General features: G+C 38.5%; 1 protein-coding gene across 3 annotated transcripts in view; it reads right to left on the bottom strand.

Moving 5' to 3' along the window:
* SLCO3A1 (solute carrier organic anion transporter family member 3A1) overlaps positions 1-19,244 on the bottom strand; it is a 386,759-nt gene that overhangs the window by 59,337 nt on the left and 308,178 nt on the right. For all 3 annotated transcript variants that reach the window (XM_043986124.1, XM_043986123.1, XM_043986122.1), the window contains exon 4: positions 17,338-17,601. In XM_043986124.1, coding sequence (XP_043842059.1) covers positions 17,338-17,601 — 264 coding nt within the window. The remainder of the gene's footprint in view (positions 1-17,337; positions 17,602-19,244) is intronic.

The raw sequence follows: 19,244 nt of genomic DNA, 5'->3' as shown, positions 1-19,244 counted from the left end.
ATCAAATCAATTTTATCATAATTATTTGTGTCTTTGTCACAATCTCTTGTTATACTGTAAACTCCATAAGACCTTTGTACCTAAACGTAACTCTCTCAGTGCCTAGTCAAGTACTTGGAACACAATAAAAATTCAATAAATGCTGATTGAATTGACTTGATGGTTTTGAAGTAGACATTCATTTACTCAGCAAAGATTTATTGAGTGCCTACTCTATACAAAGCACTACGTTAGGAGCTGCTTGTTCCATGTAGAGACAGGGGGATTGGTTAGGTGATTCTATGACATTTTAAATTTTATTCTATAAAGATACAAAAAAGCATGTCAACAAACACAAAACTTGGACAAATTAGAAGTCACAAAATAAATCTTAGTAAAGATTGAGTAGAAAATCATATTGTCTTATAAGACAGGAAGGATAAGTAGGTATGTTACAGGACTCAGAATGCAATCAACCCTCAATCTAAAATCCCCCCTCCCCCAAACTGGGAGAAGGCTTTCAATCTCCTGCACAGTTGGCTTCATATGGCTTGTTCTAATGACTTGTTCAATGTGCCTGATGCACGTGATTGGAACTTTATTTTTTTTTTTCCAAAAAGATCTTAGGTTCCTAGAATGAGAAGGAAACTTGATTGAGAGATCAGCTGATTCAGCTTGCTATTCCAAGAAGATCTAAATAATTTTTGACAGATAATGAGTGTGTTCATTTCTTGAAGATCTGGGGAGAAGAAGGCTACAAATACCATCACTTCTTTCAGTAGCCCATATCACTGGGATATTTTGATGGTTCAAATGTCACTTTCCATATCCAACTAAATTCCTTCCTGCTTTAGTTTAAATCTTTTTTCTTATTGCTTGGTCTTCTGCACACATGAAGAAGAAGAAGGAGAAGAAGAAGAAGAAGAAGAAGAAGAAGAAGAACAACAACAACAACAACAACAACAACAACATCATATAATAGTAACAACCAGTCACATTCACAGAGTGTTTCAAGGTTGACAAAGCACTTTCCTCATAAGAACCCTGTGCAGGCTGTCATTGTAGAGTATGTGTGTGGGGTATGCGATTCTTTTTTGGGGGGGCAGGGTTGATCGATATTTCTCCCAACGCACTTAATGAAATGATCAAAGGTAAGAGCCAAATAACAGGTTTCTGTTAATGATGAAATCACGGTATGTAAAGGACAAATAATGGAGACAACTAAGTGGGAAGGTCTTAGACAAAGTATGAAGAAATGTTTCTGTTTTGGTAACCCCTTATGAGGTGTGAAGTTCTTCAATCAAACCTGATGGTTATGAGCCACAGATTAGCAATGCCCCTGTGGTTTTCAAAAAGCAAGATATACTTTTTGTGGCAAGGGCGTTTAACTTTTTTATGTTTTGGAACTGGCGATCTGGTGAAGCCTATGGAAATCTTCTTAGAATAATATTTTTAAATGCATAAAACACATAGGAAACTAATTACATTGAAATATAGTTATCAACAAATTAATATAAAGTAGTAAAAATATTTTAAATGTTTGCAGATCCCAAATTAAGATCCCCTGCTCTAAGAAATCAACTGAGCCAGGACATAGCTCTGAGGAGTATGAGCTCTAGTCATGTAGCATTCATCGATGATGTCTTGGAGTGTAGCCACTCACCCCATAGGACACAATATGTCTAGCAGAGAGTGAATCAATAGAGTTAGTTTTGGCAGTCAGGGATTGAACTGTGGGAAAGGGCAGGTCCATAGAGACCAATTGATTGACCTGCTCAACGGAGATGCTACACCAATGGGAAAGCATCATGAGGACACCATGAGAAATCAAGAGTGTATCAGGGTCCTGTAGAATCACAACTGTGAGTTACCTCGGCAACATCTCTTTGTAAGCATGTCTTTCTGCTAGCATACTCTCTCTATATGCCCACTCTTCCCTTTAATACTGGGAATATTTGTGGTAGAGTACATGCAGGTTTTGTCACTACTGTTCAAACCACATTTCAATACATGTATTTGTTTTGAGCTAATTATTATTGTTGTTGTTGTTGTTGTTAATGTTATTATTATTATCATTAATCATAGTCATAGTAGTAAATTCATCAGTAGGGGCTCATGAACAAAATCTTTAGGAGTGTGGACCCATAGCATACCTTCAACCTGGGTAGTCTTCCCCTGAGAGATTCAACCTATTACTCTGAGCTGGGCAGTCAGAACTGGAGTAGTCAAAAGAGAATGTTACATTATCAACATATTATAGATGAGGAAATTTAAGTTCCAGAGATGTTATTCAGAGATGTGCCTTGCCCAAAGTCACAGAGTTATTAGGTCTCAGAGCTAGGATTTGAACTCAGGACCCCAAAGCATATATCCAAGACTTTACCTCATTAGGTTGTCTCTCTATATCAACTGATTAGCATTAAAATCCTATATATACTTGATAACTATAACCAATCAATGACTTTTTTTTTTTGGTGGGGCAATGAGGGTTAAGTTAAGTGACTTGCCCAGGGTCACACAGCTAGTAAGTGTCAAGTGTCTGAGGTCAGATTTGAACTCATGTCCTCCTGAATCCAGGGCCAGTGCTTTATCCACTGTGCCACCTAGCTGCCCCTCAATCAATGACTTTAAATAGTGATTAGCAACCTGCTGCATACTTATTAAAGACATGTGACAATTAGCATGATCCTTATATTTTCCTTTTCTGTTTTCAATATTTGTTGAGATTTGGGGGGCAGCTAGGTGGCACAGTGGATAAAGCACCTGCCCTGGATTCAGCAGTACCTGAGTTCAAATCCGGCCTCAGACACTTTGACCCTTACTGGCTGTGTGACCCTGGCCAAGTCAGTTAACCCCCATTGCCCTGCAAAAAAAAAAAATTGCTGAGATTAATGCTTTGTCCAACTGTCATCTAACACAGTAGAAACTTAAGATCTTTGGCTTTAGGTCCTCAATCCTTTTACCTTTTCTCCTGGCATATATTTGCCACCCTCTTCCTTCCCTCTTTTAAATATGTATCTCTTTTCTCTTGGAGAACTTTTTCTGGGTTTCTCTATTACCAAATCCAATACTCAATTCTAAAAATTATTAAGCACCTATTATTTGCAAAGCACCATTAGAACCTTGGTGAAATACTAAGTTTAGCTAAGACCAAGTTCCTGCCCTCACGTGGTTACTCATTATATCAACATAATTTTAGAGCTGGAAGGAGACTAAGAAATAGTTTAGTTCAACCCTCTCATTCTATACATATCAGAAATGATGCTCAGGGACAGAAGGTGATTTGACCATGATCATTCAGTGAATCAGTGACAAAGTCAGGACTAGAAATCAGAACTCCTGACTCTTAGGTTCATGCCATCACACCTAACAGGTCACATTTTAGAATACATTCCAGTATCATGATTCATCTTTTGGCAGGAGGAGCATCCCCGGGGTAGAAGGCACTAACTCCAGTGATGTTTCAACATATTATGAAACATATCCTACTTTTTTTTTGTCCTGACTGTGATTTCATCAGTGTATGCAGATGTAGATCCCCTGTAACTGATCATCTCAATATCCTGGAGAATTAAGAGATTACGTGACTTGCCTAGGGTACTACAGCCAGTATGTGGCAGAGGTAGAAGGACTTGAAGCCAAGTCGTCCTGACTTTGGGGTACCCCTTTATCCCCTACTGCATGGCTTCTTAAACTTTTTTCCACTTGCGACCCCTTTTCATCTGAGAAATTTTATATGACCCCTGGTAGATAGGTATATAAAATAGGTATACATAACCTTTTATTATTGCCAAATTTTTCATGACCCCCACATTCAGTCATGGGACCTCACATGGGGTTGTGACCTACAGTTTAAGAAGCTTTACCCTACTGCCGCTCTTTATTCTAATTACTATTACCAATAGGAAGAAAATAACTGCAACTAAACAATTTTATTACATGTATGTATTATATATATGTATATTTATAAATAATATTGGTCATGAACTGATTTATGGACTTTTAATATTCCTTGTCATTTTCAATTCTATTTTATAAAAGTACAAAGAAGAAGAAGCAGGAGGTATGGTGCAGTGGGGGAGAAAAAGCAGGACCTGGGTTCAAATCCCCTCTCTGATGCTTACTCTGTGCACCTTTGGACAGGTCACTCACTCATCTTCCCTGTGCCTCAGCATCTGTAACATGAGGAAGCTGGAGAATATGACCTCCAAGCTCCCTTCCAGATCTCTATTTGTGATTCCCTACTCCCTCCTTAGTCCCTCCGCCATGACTCTGGGCTAGTTGCTACACCAGAAACCCTTTCATGAGCCTAGCTGCAAGCTTGACATAGAAATCTCTAGTCTTCTTTCCCCATCCTTCTCTACTCCACCACCCACTGGCACCCGAGGCAGCTGTCTTTTCAGATACAAGACCGCAACAGGAGGCAATCCACTCTGCCATCAGCAGGAATGACTGCAGTGAGAGGACTCAGCTTTTGATTGCTCAGTTCTTCTTTTCTTGATCAAAGGGAAGACTTTCCCTACAGATTTTTAAACTCCTGTTATAGATACTCTCATTCAGGCATAAAAATTCTCCAGAGGGTCATCAGATGCCACTGGCTCCAGGTAGTCGGCTCTTCCTTCCCCTTTAGACCCTGGCAGGGATACAAAAAGCCTTCACAAACCTTTGAGTTCCCATCTTTGCATGGCAGTCACATTGCTTTTGTGTGTGTGTTTGTAGATTTGGAGAGAGAAGTGGGAGTATTGTTCCACTTCTACATCAAACGGGTTTTTGCAAAAGCCACCGCTCCTTCAGAGAGGTGGCACTTAGGGCCAAATACAGAGATATGCTGGTGAGAAGCCAACATGTAAAGAAAATTTCTCCCAGGAATGTAGAACTGATTCCTTATCTTGATTCTGAAAATTATACTGGATGACTTGAATAATCCAATTCTAATTCTAACACAAGCTTCATACATGTTTGGGGCTGCTCTTCCTTGCCTTTCCACCCTCTCTCCTCACTACTTCAATACTGAAAATTTTAAAAGAAAATCTGTCACCTGTGAGGCACTCTCAAGTGCCTACACTCCACCCTCAGCTATTTGCAAGCCTCTTCTACTACTATCCAATGAACATTTGTCCTCAGGTTAGTTACTTCTTGATACTTCTCTCTACCCAAAACCCCAAACCAGAATTCCTTAATGTTCAAAATTTAAAAGTAACTGTTGGGCAGTTAGGTGGTGCAGTGGATAAAGCACCGACCCTGGATTCAGAAGGACCTGAGTTCAAATGTGATCTGAGACACCGGGCAAGTCACTTAACCCTCATTGCCCAGCAAAAAAAAAAGAAAGAAAGAAAGAAAGAAAGAAAGAAAGAAAGAAAGAAATCATATAATAAATTTCAAAGGTAAAATAAGATACTACCTTTCTCCTAGTACACAGACAGTAGTGATTTGCTTATATATTCATACTATACCTACATGCACATATAAGCATATACATATATACATATACACACATACACATATTCATATACATATGTGTGTGTAACTTTAAGCAACGCCTATAGTGGTAGTGGGATACATTGCCAGGAACACTTGGATTTAGAACTGGGGGAACTGATTTCAAAGTCCAGCTCTGCCATTTGCTCTTGGAAAACAAAGGATGACCCCTCCCAACAACAACAGTTGTCCACTGCTTGGGGCCTTAGTTTCCTAATCTGTAAAACCAGGTGGTTAGACTTAGTTAGTCCCAAAGCCAAGTTGGATGCCTCCCTTCCATCTACAATTCTAAGAAACCTATGTGTTCCTGAAAAGTTTTATCTAAATCTGACTTTTATAAAACAAATCATATTTTAAAGGCACAAGGAGAGGTGGCTATTTATGGGGTTTTTTTTGGGGGGGGCAATGAGGGTTAAGTGACTTGCCCAAGGTCACACAGCTAGTAAGTGTTAAGTGTCTGAGGCAGGATATGAACTCAGGTCCTCCTGAATCCAGGGCCAGAGCTTTATCCACTGCACCACCCAGCTGCCCCTGGGAGGTGGCTATTTAAAGGAAAACTCTGGCAAAGCCTTAAAAAAAATAAAATGAAGAATTATTTTTCAGAATGAACAGTCCCCATCTATTCAACAGATACAATGGAAAGAAAGAAGGCTGGGCTTGGACTCAGGGGAACTGGTTTCATATCCTTGCTCTGCTTCTTCCTACTTGGGTGACCTTGGGCATGTCACAATATCTGTTCTCAATTTTCTCATCTGTGCAATGAAGATATTAGATGATATTACCGCTGAGGCTCCTTCCAACTCTAAATCTATGATCCTATGCATCTCTATGCCATGGGCTGTTTATATACTATGCTTCTAGGTTTGGTTATTACATTTTAACTTTGCTTCCAGCCAAACATCCTTGAAAGCAAATATGGGCACTAATGTTCAATTGATCAACAAGTATTAATTAAATTTCTACTGTGTGCCAAGAGTTATGCTGGGAACTAGGGATAGGAATACAAAAGTGAGAGTCCTTGCTGTCAAGGACCTTATATTCCATTGGAGGTGGGTGGGTGAAATGTTTACAGATAGGTAAACACAAAGTATATAGATGTGACCTGTAGCCCAGGGCACCTCCTACCTCTTCTGGGTTCACTCAAACCTGATCTCATCCCAGGGGGCGGGGGATGGGGCTTACTACAAAGGGCCAGCTTATTTCTTGGGATTGTGTCCCCACCCCAAATTTTTACCCTGGTAAAGTTTCAATTAAGGTTTAAGCATAACCTATGTCCATGTTTCCCCAATGTAGGTATTAGGATCCTTAAAACTCATATAGGTACTCAAATACATTATGCAAATAGGGATATGGGGCAGCTAGAGAAACATAAATAAGACACAAAAGACTCACAAAAACCTATAAATAAACAAAGAAATGTAAACCACTGAAATAGCCCATTACATTCATTATACTTCCCTGATAAATTTTAGAAAGACTGCTAAACAAACATGTCAGCTATGCATTATCCTTAACTAGTTAGCTCAGCTGATTAGATCACTATTTGATCTTCACATTGACAAATTAACTGATAATTCTAGGGCCATGTATTCTCCTCTGCCCAGATATTTTGCAAAATGCATGCTAGTGAACACAAGGGACACCAGGTATATGGCAGTGATGGATCCATAGGAATCCATTTCCATTACCAGAGAAATAATACAAAGAGTTTGCTTTCCTGACCAGAAGTAGCATGACCTTTTAAAAGAGCATGTTAGCAGATTTCTCACAAAGTGGGCAATTGACTCAGAGAAAAAATTCAGTTTGTACAACTTGTGTGCAAAACATAGCATTGTTTATCAGACTTCTTTCTGTGAAGAAGTCCAAGAACCAGATTCTTTTCTGTCAACACTGCAAACAAGTTATGAGATGGTCACTACAAAGGCTGTTACACAGAAGTTGCAAAGCTGTGAAATGTACTTCTGTAGCCATCTTTAATTGCTAACTGTATAATGAATGCATAGTACTGTACAATAGCAGTTATAGATTACTATAGATATACACATCACAGCTTTGCAACCTCTTTTCCTTTTGGTCTGGCTACTCACTTTTTGACATCTAGTCTTGTGAACCTCATGATGAATCAGATTCTCCATGAATTCTTATGGAATCCAGGTTGGAAAACTCCCATGACAATTCTAACCTCCTTCTTTTACAGATGAAGAAACTGAGGTCCAGAAAATTTAAGTACCTTTTGCAGGGTCATCCCCAAATCTTCCTGATCCCTATGCCTCTCTGAGGCTCATTCTCTTCTTCTGGAGGATGAAAGAGATAGACTAGACCAACTCTATGGTCCTTGGGCCATCCTATGATTCTAGGAGTCTAAGCATTCTTCCTAGCCAACTTTGTAGAAGCACTAAATCCTTCATATCTTTTCCACTGGAGCCTAAAGATACAAATTGTATAGACAAATTCTTACTATAAGTATTGGTGTGTTTTTATGATTTATAGGTACACAAGATTGTCATTAATACATGCCTTTTTGGGCAGAGCAGTTCCACTTAATGCTTGAAAGGAGGGTAGTCATGTTATGGGAGAACATATAAAGTATTATACATCTTTGGCAGCCTTGCAAGAAACTGTTAATCTCTTCTTCTTCTTCTTCTTCTTCTTCTTCTTCTTCTTCTTCTTCTTCTTCTTCTTCTTCTTCTTCTTCTTCTTCTTCTTCTTCTTCTTCTTCTTCTTCTTCGCAGAGCAATGGGGGTTAAGTGACTTGCCCAGGGTCACACAGCTAGTAAGTGTCAAGTGTCTGAGGCCAGATTTGAACTCAGGTCCTCCTGAATCCAGGGCTGGTGCTTTATCCACTGTGCCACCTAGCTTCCCCCTCTCCTATCTTTTTCTATCATTTTGCTATCACTTGACCTGCTTCCAGTCCAGCCCATGAGATGCAACCCTGTAACTGTTTTTATAGGTTATAGCCCGAATTCCTCACCGGAATAGCTACTGAAGACCCAGAAAAGAAAGTTCTCAACACAGAACTCCTTGGTACTTTCAAATGCTTCCAAATCAGAAACAGATAGGTTTTTATCAATGGAAACAACATTTAAAAAAATCTTTTGTCCTACTGCATGCTAAGGACTATGGGACCTTTCCAATGCTTTGCTGGTATTAAGATACTATTAGGAGACACCCTGTTCTCCAGAGCTAAGGTCCAGCAAGCAAGCTGTGCCCTGACCTTGGAATAATAACAATCCTTTGTACTCACCCTCTGGATGAATACTGTTGCAACTAAATCACAGAACTGATGGTCCTTAAGCTTGGAAAAGCACCAACAGGTCCAGACATGAAGCCCTGCCCTACTATGCTACTGTTGCTATGCTATACTATTTTGACTTTTTGTCTAGCCATGGATATATCAATTAAGGTTTAGTCTCATTAAAGTTGGTTACCCTCAAGGTGTGGGACCCTGGTACATGTGTTTAACTTGCCTCCTTATTTGCAAGCCATTTCCCTCACTTTGAAATTAAACTTTTGATTTTTGATTCTCCTGTCTCTAGCCTGTTCTGTTCAGCTCTAGTCATCCACAGGTTAGAGGCCAGTTCAGTCTGCTTGACACCAGTAAATATTTAAAAATTAGCTCTCTGAAAAAAATGTATGCAAGATATACTTTTAAGTTTACTCTGCATTATTAAGATTTTCTCCATCACTTTCTAAAATTTAGAATGTGAACAAAACTATACAGCAAGCCCTGGTTTGTAGCAGTTGCCAATTTCTGAGTTGTAAATGCTCAAACTGAAAATTTAATAGACAGTTTTATAAATGCCAGAGCTCTGCACCTTTCTTGCCTTAGAGCGGAAACTTCCTGTCTCTTTTATATACTCCATTATAATGTATGATCCTTGATAATGGGTATTTTCTTGTTTTTCTATTTTTATCCTTAGTGCTTAGCACAAAGTTTTGAGCAAGGTAGGTGCTTAAATGCTTTTTCTTTCATTCTTTTTTTAAATTTTGTTTTGTTGTTATTCTCAGGACAATTCACATATCTAATTTTTTTCCCCTAAACTTGGCTGGAAGTTCCTTGAAAGCAAAAAGTATTGTTTACCATTGTCTTCAATATCTATCACACTAATAAAATAAACATTTAAACATGGACAATGCCTAAGAATGTTAGACAAAGAGAGAACTAGTTGGGAAGCAAGGTTTTTCTCTTTCCTGAAGATCCCCTATGTCATCATTGGAGGAAAAGGCAAAATTCTAGTAGATATTTTTATTCGCTTCCCTGCCTTCTTAACCCAGAATTGGAGCCCAAGTACTGCATGAAACAGAATATGAAGCTTTTTATAAATAAAGTTGAAAAATAAGGGGGAAAACAGCAAGTTCAAACTATGAAGGTGAGATATTTTTAAAATGTTATTTTTAGGGTAACATCAACTAACCATTTATTTTCACTGGCTAATTAGTACATTAACTGTGTTGTTAAGGGCTAAAATTCTAGCTAGTCTGTCTAAAATATCTAATGAGTGGTCGCCAATAAATTATAAGCTTTAGCAAGAGTTAGGCTTTTAAGCATTTATTAAGGAGAATAAGAATTTGGTAAAGAGAGAGAGAAAGGCCTAGATTTCTATCTATTAAAGGGAGAGCACATTTTTAGCTCCCTTCTCCGCCAGCGTCCCCAGGAAAGAGAGCCAGACTGAGCGCCAGTCTCTTCCTTCCTCCTCCCACTAGCCCGCGTCACTTCCTGACTCCTGGTCTTGCCCTCAAAGACCTTCCCTTCATGGGCAGAACTCTTCTACAGTAAGTATCCAGCAGGTGGCGTTATTCCAATCGTTACAGTGTTATTGGGTAATAAAGTTAATATTGCAGTAAGTTCTTTGAGAGTTTTGTCGTTGAGTTGTTTCAGTTGTGTCCGAATCTTCGAGACCTCATTTGGGGTGCTCTTGGCAAAGATACCGGGGTGGTTTGCCATGTCCTTCTTCAGCTCATTCGATACATGAGGAAAGTCAGGCACATGGGATTAAGTGACTTGCTCAGGGTCACACAGCTAGTAAGTATCGGAAGCTTGATTTGAACTCAGGTCTTCCTGACTCCGACCTGGCTCTCTATCTACTTGTGAGTCTTTGACAGTATACATATCAAACAAAGTCAAAGAATGCCACTTAATACTTCACATAGTTTTTGTTCTATACATAGGTGGCATAGAGAGATGCCATATACTGGCTGTGTGAACTACCATATACTGGTTATATGAACCTGGACCAGTTGGTCCCTTAACCTCTCACTACACTAGGAAATTCTGTAAGGCTATAAATTGCAAAGTAGATGTTGATCTGCATTGCTAGAGGGAGTTGTCTACTAGAGTAGAAATCACAAGTCTGGACCAATAGATATAGATATAGATGATATAGAGATACAGATGCAGATATAGGTATGTGTGTATACACACACACACACACACACACACACACATATATATGTATATATAAAAATATATATACATCCACCCAAACATGCACACATATATGTATATACACTTGTATAGTTCTTAGTTAATTGAATACCACACTTAGATCCACACTAGCCATATGACCCTGTTCACATGCTCTTTTTATCATCATGTTCCCCATGTATAAAATAAAGGGATTGGATTAGGTGGCCTTTCCAGCCCCTTATATTTCTTTTTTTGTTTTGTTTTTGTTTTTTTGCAGGGTAATGAGGATTAAGTGACTTGCTCAGGGTCACACAGCTAGTGTCAGTGTCTGAGGCTGGATTTGAACTCGGGTCCTCCTGAATCCAGGGCTGCTGCTTTGTCCACTGTGCCACCTAGCTGCCCCAGCCCCTTATATTTCTAACACTATGAGCCTCTAATCCTATGACATATGAAACTAAATAATACCTACTAGCTCTCTTTTCATATGTTTGCATAGGTAATAATTGTTTATTAAGTCAATAGTTCATTTAAAAGTGTTTTGTTTTCTGAGAATTTCCAGAGTTGTATTGCCTTCCTTTAGTTTCAGATTTTTACTTATGCTCATTAATAGAACTCAGACATAGCCTTTGGGTATGGTTAATTCTAAATTAAGAAGTATTAATTATTGGAAGTGGAGCCTATGAGTGTATAAACAAAAACCCTTTGGGTGATGCTCAACCTTTGTGGAGTTGTAATAGCCATCCGTTATTTGCATGGTTTTGTGACCCCCTTCTTCCCCCCAATTTCCCAATCCCTTGTCATTCCCCTAGGCTAGAGAATAGCAGCTTCAATTTGTTCTATTCAGTTAAACTCTCATTTCCCCTCTTTTCAGTCCTTAGCAAGTGCTATATACATCAAAAACATTTTTTAAAGATGAAATTGCATTAAACTGAATTTTATTGTAGCACTTTGTGACTCCCCTCATAAACAATGGAGCTGGCCTGAGGTGATGCAAAATCTAGACTGGCAAGGCCTATTCCATCCCTTTACTGAACTTGACCAGTATTCTGGAATGTAATCTAGCCCCCACTTGATACCAGACTTTTTTCATTTCTGGTTTCTTTCTTTATCAAGTTGGTGACTAGACGCTTGCTGCTCTATCACTGGGGTAAGCAGATGGACCTCTGGAAAAGAAGATTCCATCATTTTGCCTTGGCTCTGCTCAAAAGCAGGCCTGGAGCTTTTTGAATTGGGTCCGTTTGCTTTGTGCGTGTTTCTTTCTAAGAGAGACGTATTTATGGGACCAAGTTATAAGAAAAGTCAAGGGGAAATACATAAAATCCTAAAGTTCTCTGGTACGCTACTCTCAAGCTGAGCCATTCTCTTGTCTTTCTGGAATTGGTAATAAAACTGCAGAAATTTCCAGGAGTCAAAACACTATTAAATGAACTATTAACTTCATATGTTTATATTCATATTTATTTACTGAGAAATAGCTGGTATATATTATTTATGCTTCCTCATGGGATACAGCTTTTGTGGTATACTTCAATGCTTAAATACTTATGTGGATCTGTGATTTCACCTATGTGAATATACCTTTCACTGATGAATAATATTAGCTAATAATAGTTAGAATTACTGAGTACTTTAAGGCTTGCAAAATGTTTTATAAATATCATCTCATTTTTATCCTCACAATAACCCTGCGCAGGAGTTACTATTATTATTCCCATTTTACATATGAGGAAACTGAGGAAGACAGCTATTAAGGGACTTGCCCAGGATCACAAAGCTATTAGGTATCTGAGGCTTGATTTGAATTTAGGTTTTCCTAACTCCAGGTCCAGCACTCTACCCACTATACCACCCAGCCGCCTGCAAGACAATGATCACGGTCCAGCCAATATCTTATCATCCTATATTTCTTGTTCATAGCTTTCTAAAATATTTTAAATAGAAAATGCACTGAAGGTCTAGCTCTGGTTATTTTAGCGTTTTTCTGGGATATTACTACAATATTTGGACAATCCATCTATTATCTCTCACTTTTAATACATTACTGGTTCATCTCCTTTCCTAGTAATAAATGTTATGATGACAATTATTATTCCATTTATTTCATTTTTAAAAAGTCACTGTTGGAATATGCTACAGACTAATTTTACCCTATATATAAATTATATATATATATGTGTATTAGCATTTCCTTTGTAGTTACCTGCAATACTAATTCTTTAATTAATTAATCTATTAGTCATTAAGCATTTGTTAAGTGCCTACTATGTGTCAGGCACTATCTAAATGCTGGAGATACAAAGAAAGACACTGTTCCTGCCCTCAAGAAGTTCACATTCTAATGGGAGAGATGATATGTAAATAACTGTGAAAAAATTATTATTGATAATGGTTTTGGGGGGACCTAGGAACCCCATTTCAGAAAAAGTAGTTTTTAGAAACTTTTACTAATCCCTTTTAGGACCAGCCCAGGAGCCCATGGGTAGATCAATAGAAACAGAGATTGACCAGATGAGATTAGCCACACCTAGAATTCATCTGCCTTGCCCTTCAGAGACAGTCTTTTTGTGCACTTCCCCATTAAGTCATTATATCATTAGGTCATGGGTAAAACTCATTTTAATATGGACCATCCTCAGGTCTGGTCAACCAATGGAATTGAATGATGTTAGCCAATTAGCTTTGATCAGTGTGTAAGAGCCACCTCTATCAGAAGAGTAAAAATGGAGGCGAATGCCATTCTGGATGACACAGTTGGTGAGGAAGGCAGTCCCATAGCTCTCTCTAGGTAATGTAGAATTTCTGAATTCTGCTGGGGGCTCATGTACTCTTTTAGACGATATGGTGCTGAGGGTTTATCGGCTTGTGTTAAATGCGGTCGGTACTCTCCTAACATTTAATATGATTTGATAAATGCTTACTACCTAAATGGGTGTAATAGCCATTCATTTATAAGTAGTAATATCTTAGAAACCCTAGCCTAGTTCCCTGATAATTTAGGAAAGAAACAGGCTAGTCTCTAATATTTTAAATGACACATAACTATATGCATATATGATAAATAGAAGGTAATCACAGGTAGAAGGTTCTAGCAACAGGGGGATTGAGAAAGATCTTCTCCAGAAGGAGTGATTTGAGCTGAGTTGAAGAAAGCCAGGAAAGCTAAAAGGTGAAGGTGAAGGACAGATTCTAGGCATAGGTAGCAGCCGGTCTAAAGACATGGATTCAAGACATACGGTGTCCTATTTGATGAACAGTAGGTAGGTCTGTCTAGCTAGTATAAAATGAGGGGGGGATAGGGAGGCAGCGAGGTGGCACAGTGAATAGTGTTCTTCTTTGTCTTTCATTTTCAAAGAAGACTGATGGGGTCAGCAAGACCTGATTTTGAATCCTGTCTCAGATACTTGCTGAATAACTGTGGACAAGTCATTTCACCTCTCTATGTCTCAATTTCCTCATTTGTAAAATGGAGATCATAACAGCACCTAGTTCACAGGGGTGCAGTGAGGATCAAATGTGTTAATATATGTAAAGCATGTTGGAAATTTCAATGCACTATATGTAAAGGACTTTAAATGTGAAACAGCAGAATTTACACTTAATCCTGAAGGCAATAGGGTGAACCCCAGAGCTTAGTGAATTGGAGAAGGAGGGTGTTGTGTGACATGATTAGACCTGTATTTTTTAGAAAAATCACTTGGTCAGCTGAGTGGAGGATGGATTGGAGTGGGACAGTTTCTTCTGAGATTACCTACCTTTCACTGATCCTGTAAATACCTTTTATGTACAGTTATTTGCATGTTATATCCGCTATTATAATGTGCACCCCTTGAGGTCAGGAGCTGTTTTTGCCCTTCTTTGTCTCTGCCTGGCATATAGTAATTAATGAATCCTTGTTGCCTAACTAAAGAGATCTGAGGAAGTAGGCTATTGCAATGGCCCAGGAGTGAGTTTATGAGATTTTGAAATAGGGTGATGGGTGGAGAGAAGGCGATATATATATATAGGAAAGATGGTGTGGGTATCAGAGAAAGCTAAAACAATTCCATTGTCTGCATGCAGTTCCTCTAGCTTGCCCCAATCCTCTTTTTAGTGCAGCCCCAACCCTGTCTTCCATCTTCCTTTCTGTTGAAATAGCAAGGGCAGTCCTATCTGGTAGGGTGGGGTTACAAGAGATAGCTAACCTGAAGAAGAACCCTTCCTGTTAACATCCCCATCAATGGACCCTGTCCAATAAAAGGATACCACATCTTCTTTTTTTTTTTTTGCTTTTTTTTTTTTTTTTTGCAGGGCAATAAGGGTTAAGTGACTTGCCCAGGGTCACACAGCTGGTAAGTGTCAAGCGTCTGAGGCCAGATTTGAACTCAGGTACTCCTGAATCCAGGGCTAGTGCTTTACCACTGCGCCATCTAGCTGCCCCCACATCTTCTATTCATACCCTGCAAGCTCCCTGCAAAAAGCTGTCCCCACTTCTAAGGTAACTTCATATCTAATTCACCTCCTGCCTAAATTGAAACCTATGTAAGCATTGTCTTTTCATTCCTTCAGAAAGTCTTTGCCCTTCTGGTGGGGCTCCCTTGCTGATAAACTCTGTAAATCCTCATTGGTTCCTAACCTTTTAATTTGAGTTTGGTTTCGGTTCTGGTTCTGACTCATTCTAGCACTGGCAATTTTACCCACAATGTTGTGAATACAGAAACAAGATTTGGTTACAGATTGAATATAGTATAAGAACTCAAGTAGAACATCAAAGTTGCAAGCCTAGGTGACTGGGAAGGTAAAACTGTAGCAATCTGGATAGCAATGATTAAGTTGGGAAGAAGGGAGTGTTTGGAGAAAAAGATAATGAGTTCTATTTTGGAAATGTTTAGTGTATATACACACACATATACACACATTTACATATGTACATATATATATATATATATATACACACACCCATGTATATGATATATCTATCTATATGACATCCAATTCATGCTATCCAAGGCATTCTTCTGAAATTATTCTTGTATTCTTTGCCAAATGTAACTCTTCCTATTCAACTCTGGATCTAGCTCACGGTCTATCTCAAGTACCTACTCAAGGAATATATACACTGTTAGACTAGCTCAACTGGTATCCCTTCTGTTATATAAATGTATACTCTTAATTGGACAGCTAGGTGGTACAGTGGATAAGACCACTGGGTCTAGAGTCAGAAAGATCAGATTTCAAATCTGACCTCAGACACTTACTAGCTTGTGTGACCATGGGCAAGTCACTTAACCCTAGCCTGCATTAAACAAACAAACAAACAAACAAAAAACTAGAGAAGGAAATGACAAACCACTCTAGTATCCGTGCCAAGAAAATGCCATGGACAATTGGTCCATGGGGTCATGAAGATTCATATACAACCGAAAGACAAAAATACTGTTAATTCTTATAACCTACTCTGAACTTGTCCAGTATAGTACTGTAATGGAGACATCTGAATGTCAATGTACATTAATTAAATTGGTTCTTTCTGGGAAGTTGCATTAGTTACTACATGGACAGGTATACTTTAGTCTACAGACTAGGCACATAGGCATTTACTATTATAGAATTTTAAGATCAGGAACATATTGGATTTACCACCTCTGAAGATTAATTTTATAGATTTTTTCAGGCTTCTTTGGATGAATTCTCTAGTAACATGGACCCTAATCTATTTCATTATTTCATTTCAAAATACTGTCCTTATTTTCGACCTGCTTCCCTGGATGGTTCATTTCTAAAATTGAGCCATTGCTATAAATTGCCAGGGAATAGTACCTGAGAAACCAGGGATCACTACATGTGTGATATTAACGACAGGGTCTGATAAAGATCAAGGGGTTTTCAAGTTCAATGTCTTCTGCTCTATTAGCTTCTCATTTTTTTCAAGCCTTTTAAAAGCTATTGCATCAAATACCAAAATAATTCTGAGTCCCTTTCATAAAATGTTTACAGATGCACTTTGATTATTAACATTTTATCAGAAACATTATCATTTTTCATTTAAATATGTTTTTAAAAGATTTGTTACCTTCTTAAATATTACTTTTTTAAAATATCTGAGGCCAAATGTCTTGGCCAGAGGAACATAGCTCCAACTTTTAAATGCAATTCAACAGGGAAAACAATTCAATCTATATAAATTCACTTTAGAAATAGCTTTTCAGGAATCCTTGAGATCCATCCTGCAAGATGAAATACATTCCTATTGCTAGATATACCAAATCGTGTAGTGGTTTAAAGAAGTTGGCACAACTTCTTATATTGTATCTGGTGTAGTAGCATTGATTAACAAACTTCCAATTCCATGAATATAATTTTTTTTGAGCTATCCAGAGAGGGAAATCGCAACAGAGCCAACGTTTGTTTTTAACCTCACATTAGCACATGGTGGTGAATTTAACTATTCACCTTCAGAAGGTTAGAGAATACTGAGTACCTAGAGAATTCATTACCTCTTAACTGCTGAAAACAGGAAGTGCTGTTGTCTGCCTCAAGTGGGTACCTCAGGACACCGTTGCTGGGCTTGGGTCTTTCGTAGTCTCTTTCAGGGAGCATGGCTTGCTCACTCTCCACTGTGGGATCTGGGTGTGGGGACAGGGATTGTGGAAACCCAAACATCAAGAGAGAGGAAAAGAAGAGTAAGGCACCACAGAGCAGGAAGCCTACCCACCAGGCACCAATCCAGCGGGGGTCATCTGGGGTGATCTCCAGGACACCTGCAATGGCAAGATGACATCTTAGCTATTTCATCTATATGAAGGATATCCAGGACTTTAAAGATAAACATTGCACATTTTAGTGTAGAATGTTTGAATTTTTGTTCCCACAACCTGTATGGAATTCCACAGTGAGGAAATAGACTGTATCTTGGGAAACTCATCAGTTCCACATTAGTGTGGAAACATCAGTTTCTCCTATAATGTAGGACTGAGCACTATTTCTACTCTGTTCTCTTTGTCTCTACTGTCTTGAAGTGGAAGAGGGGAATAAACACAGCAAAGAGCCAGGTAACATTTGTAAAACATCTGAGAATTGACTGGTTAGTGAACATGTAACACAGGTGTAAAACAAACTAACAAAGCTTTATCCTTTAATTCATCTAAAGTTTATGGTCCTCCTAATTTCATTCCCCAAAGTATCTAAATTATGAGATCCTGGGTTATATATTTACTTGTTTGTTGCCTTCAGTTGGGTCCAAAATCTATAAATATCCAATAAGGCTGCTGTTTTCAAGTTGACATTTGACAAGTTGATTCAGACCTTGGTTGGTATTCTAGGGTGTACAATGTCAGACAGTTTTATATAAAAGCCCTTTGCAAACCAACTCAGATATATTCAGGACAGAGTTTGGTTTTCCTGAAGTTATCTTGCATATCATGGACACTCACTAAATGTTTGTTGACTTTGAATAAATAAAGGAATGGTTATACTTTAAGCCATCAGGGAAAACAATATTATAACAAGCTATATACAGTAAACTGAATTTGTGGGTATTCTGACAACTTTCCAGTGTACCACCGCTTGCAAATAAATACTATACAATGCTTTTTGATGGAGTAGAACAGGAAAAAAAGAGTCCAGGAAACAGTTGCATGTCTCCTTGGAACTAAGAACTCTAAAGGTCTATGACCCAATGGATTAATAGAACTGGACATAGAAGAGACAAGACTGATATTCTTGGTGCCCTGCCTATGAAATAAGCATGACAAAACTGACTCTTCCAAGAAGATGTTGACAAGCTGGTAGCCAGCCTTTGGAAATTGCAAGTAGAAATGCAGTAGAAATTATGACTATCTTCACACAGGGACCAAATCAAATGTTATCCAGTGTCATTGGAGCTAATGGGAATTTCTGTATTCTGACTGATAAAGGGCACAATATAAGAAATACAAACACATGATAGAAACATCACTAAATTGCAACCAACTCTGAGCTGGTAGAAAAAAAACACAACACACATACATGCAAACGAAAAAGGAGCAAAAAGAAGCAAAATTGCCTCAGGCAGCTGAGCAGGGATGTTTTCCCCAGTCATTTACTCTGTTTCTTCACCTGCTGCAAGGCGATAAATGAAAACAAAAAGAGGTAAAAGGCGCGGCTGTATTTTCCTCTGTTGTCTGTATACTCCATAAATGGGAAATAGGAGAGCTGGCAGATGTGAATGAGAAAAGAGAAAAGCGGGCAGTTATTTTGGGGGACCCAAATTAGTAACACATTAGAAGTCATGTTTTCGTTAGAAACATAACAATGTCTGTTCTCTGTGTGTGAGAAAATATCCCGCGGATTTAAAGGAAATGTTTCTGTGAATTTGTCAACTCATTTCTGGTCGAATTTAGTATGTGTGTAGAATAGTACAGCA

The sequence above is a fragment of the Dromiciops gliroides genome, chromosome 2 (assembly GCF_019393635.1).
Source record: "Dromiciops gliroides isolate mDroGli1 chromosome 2, mDroGli1.pri, whole genome shotgun sequence".
NCBI classification, from domain to species: Eukaryota; Metazoa; Chordata; class Mammalia; order Microbiotheria; family Microbiotheriidae; genus Dromiciops; species Dromiciops gliroides.
The sequence above is the reverse complement of the archived record's forward strand: the minus strand, read 5'-3'. Positions and strand labels throughout refer to the sequence as shown.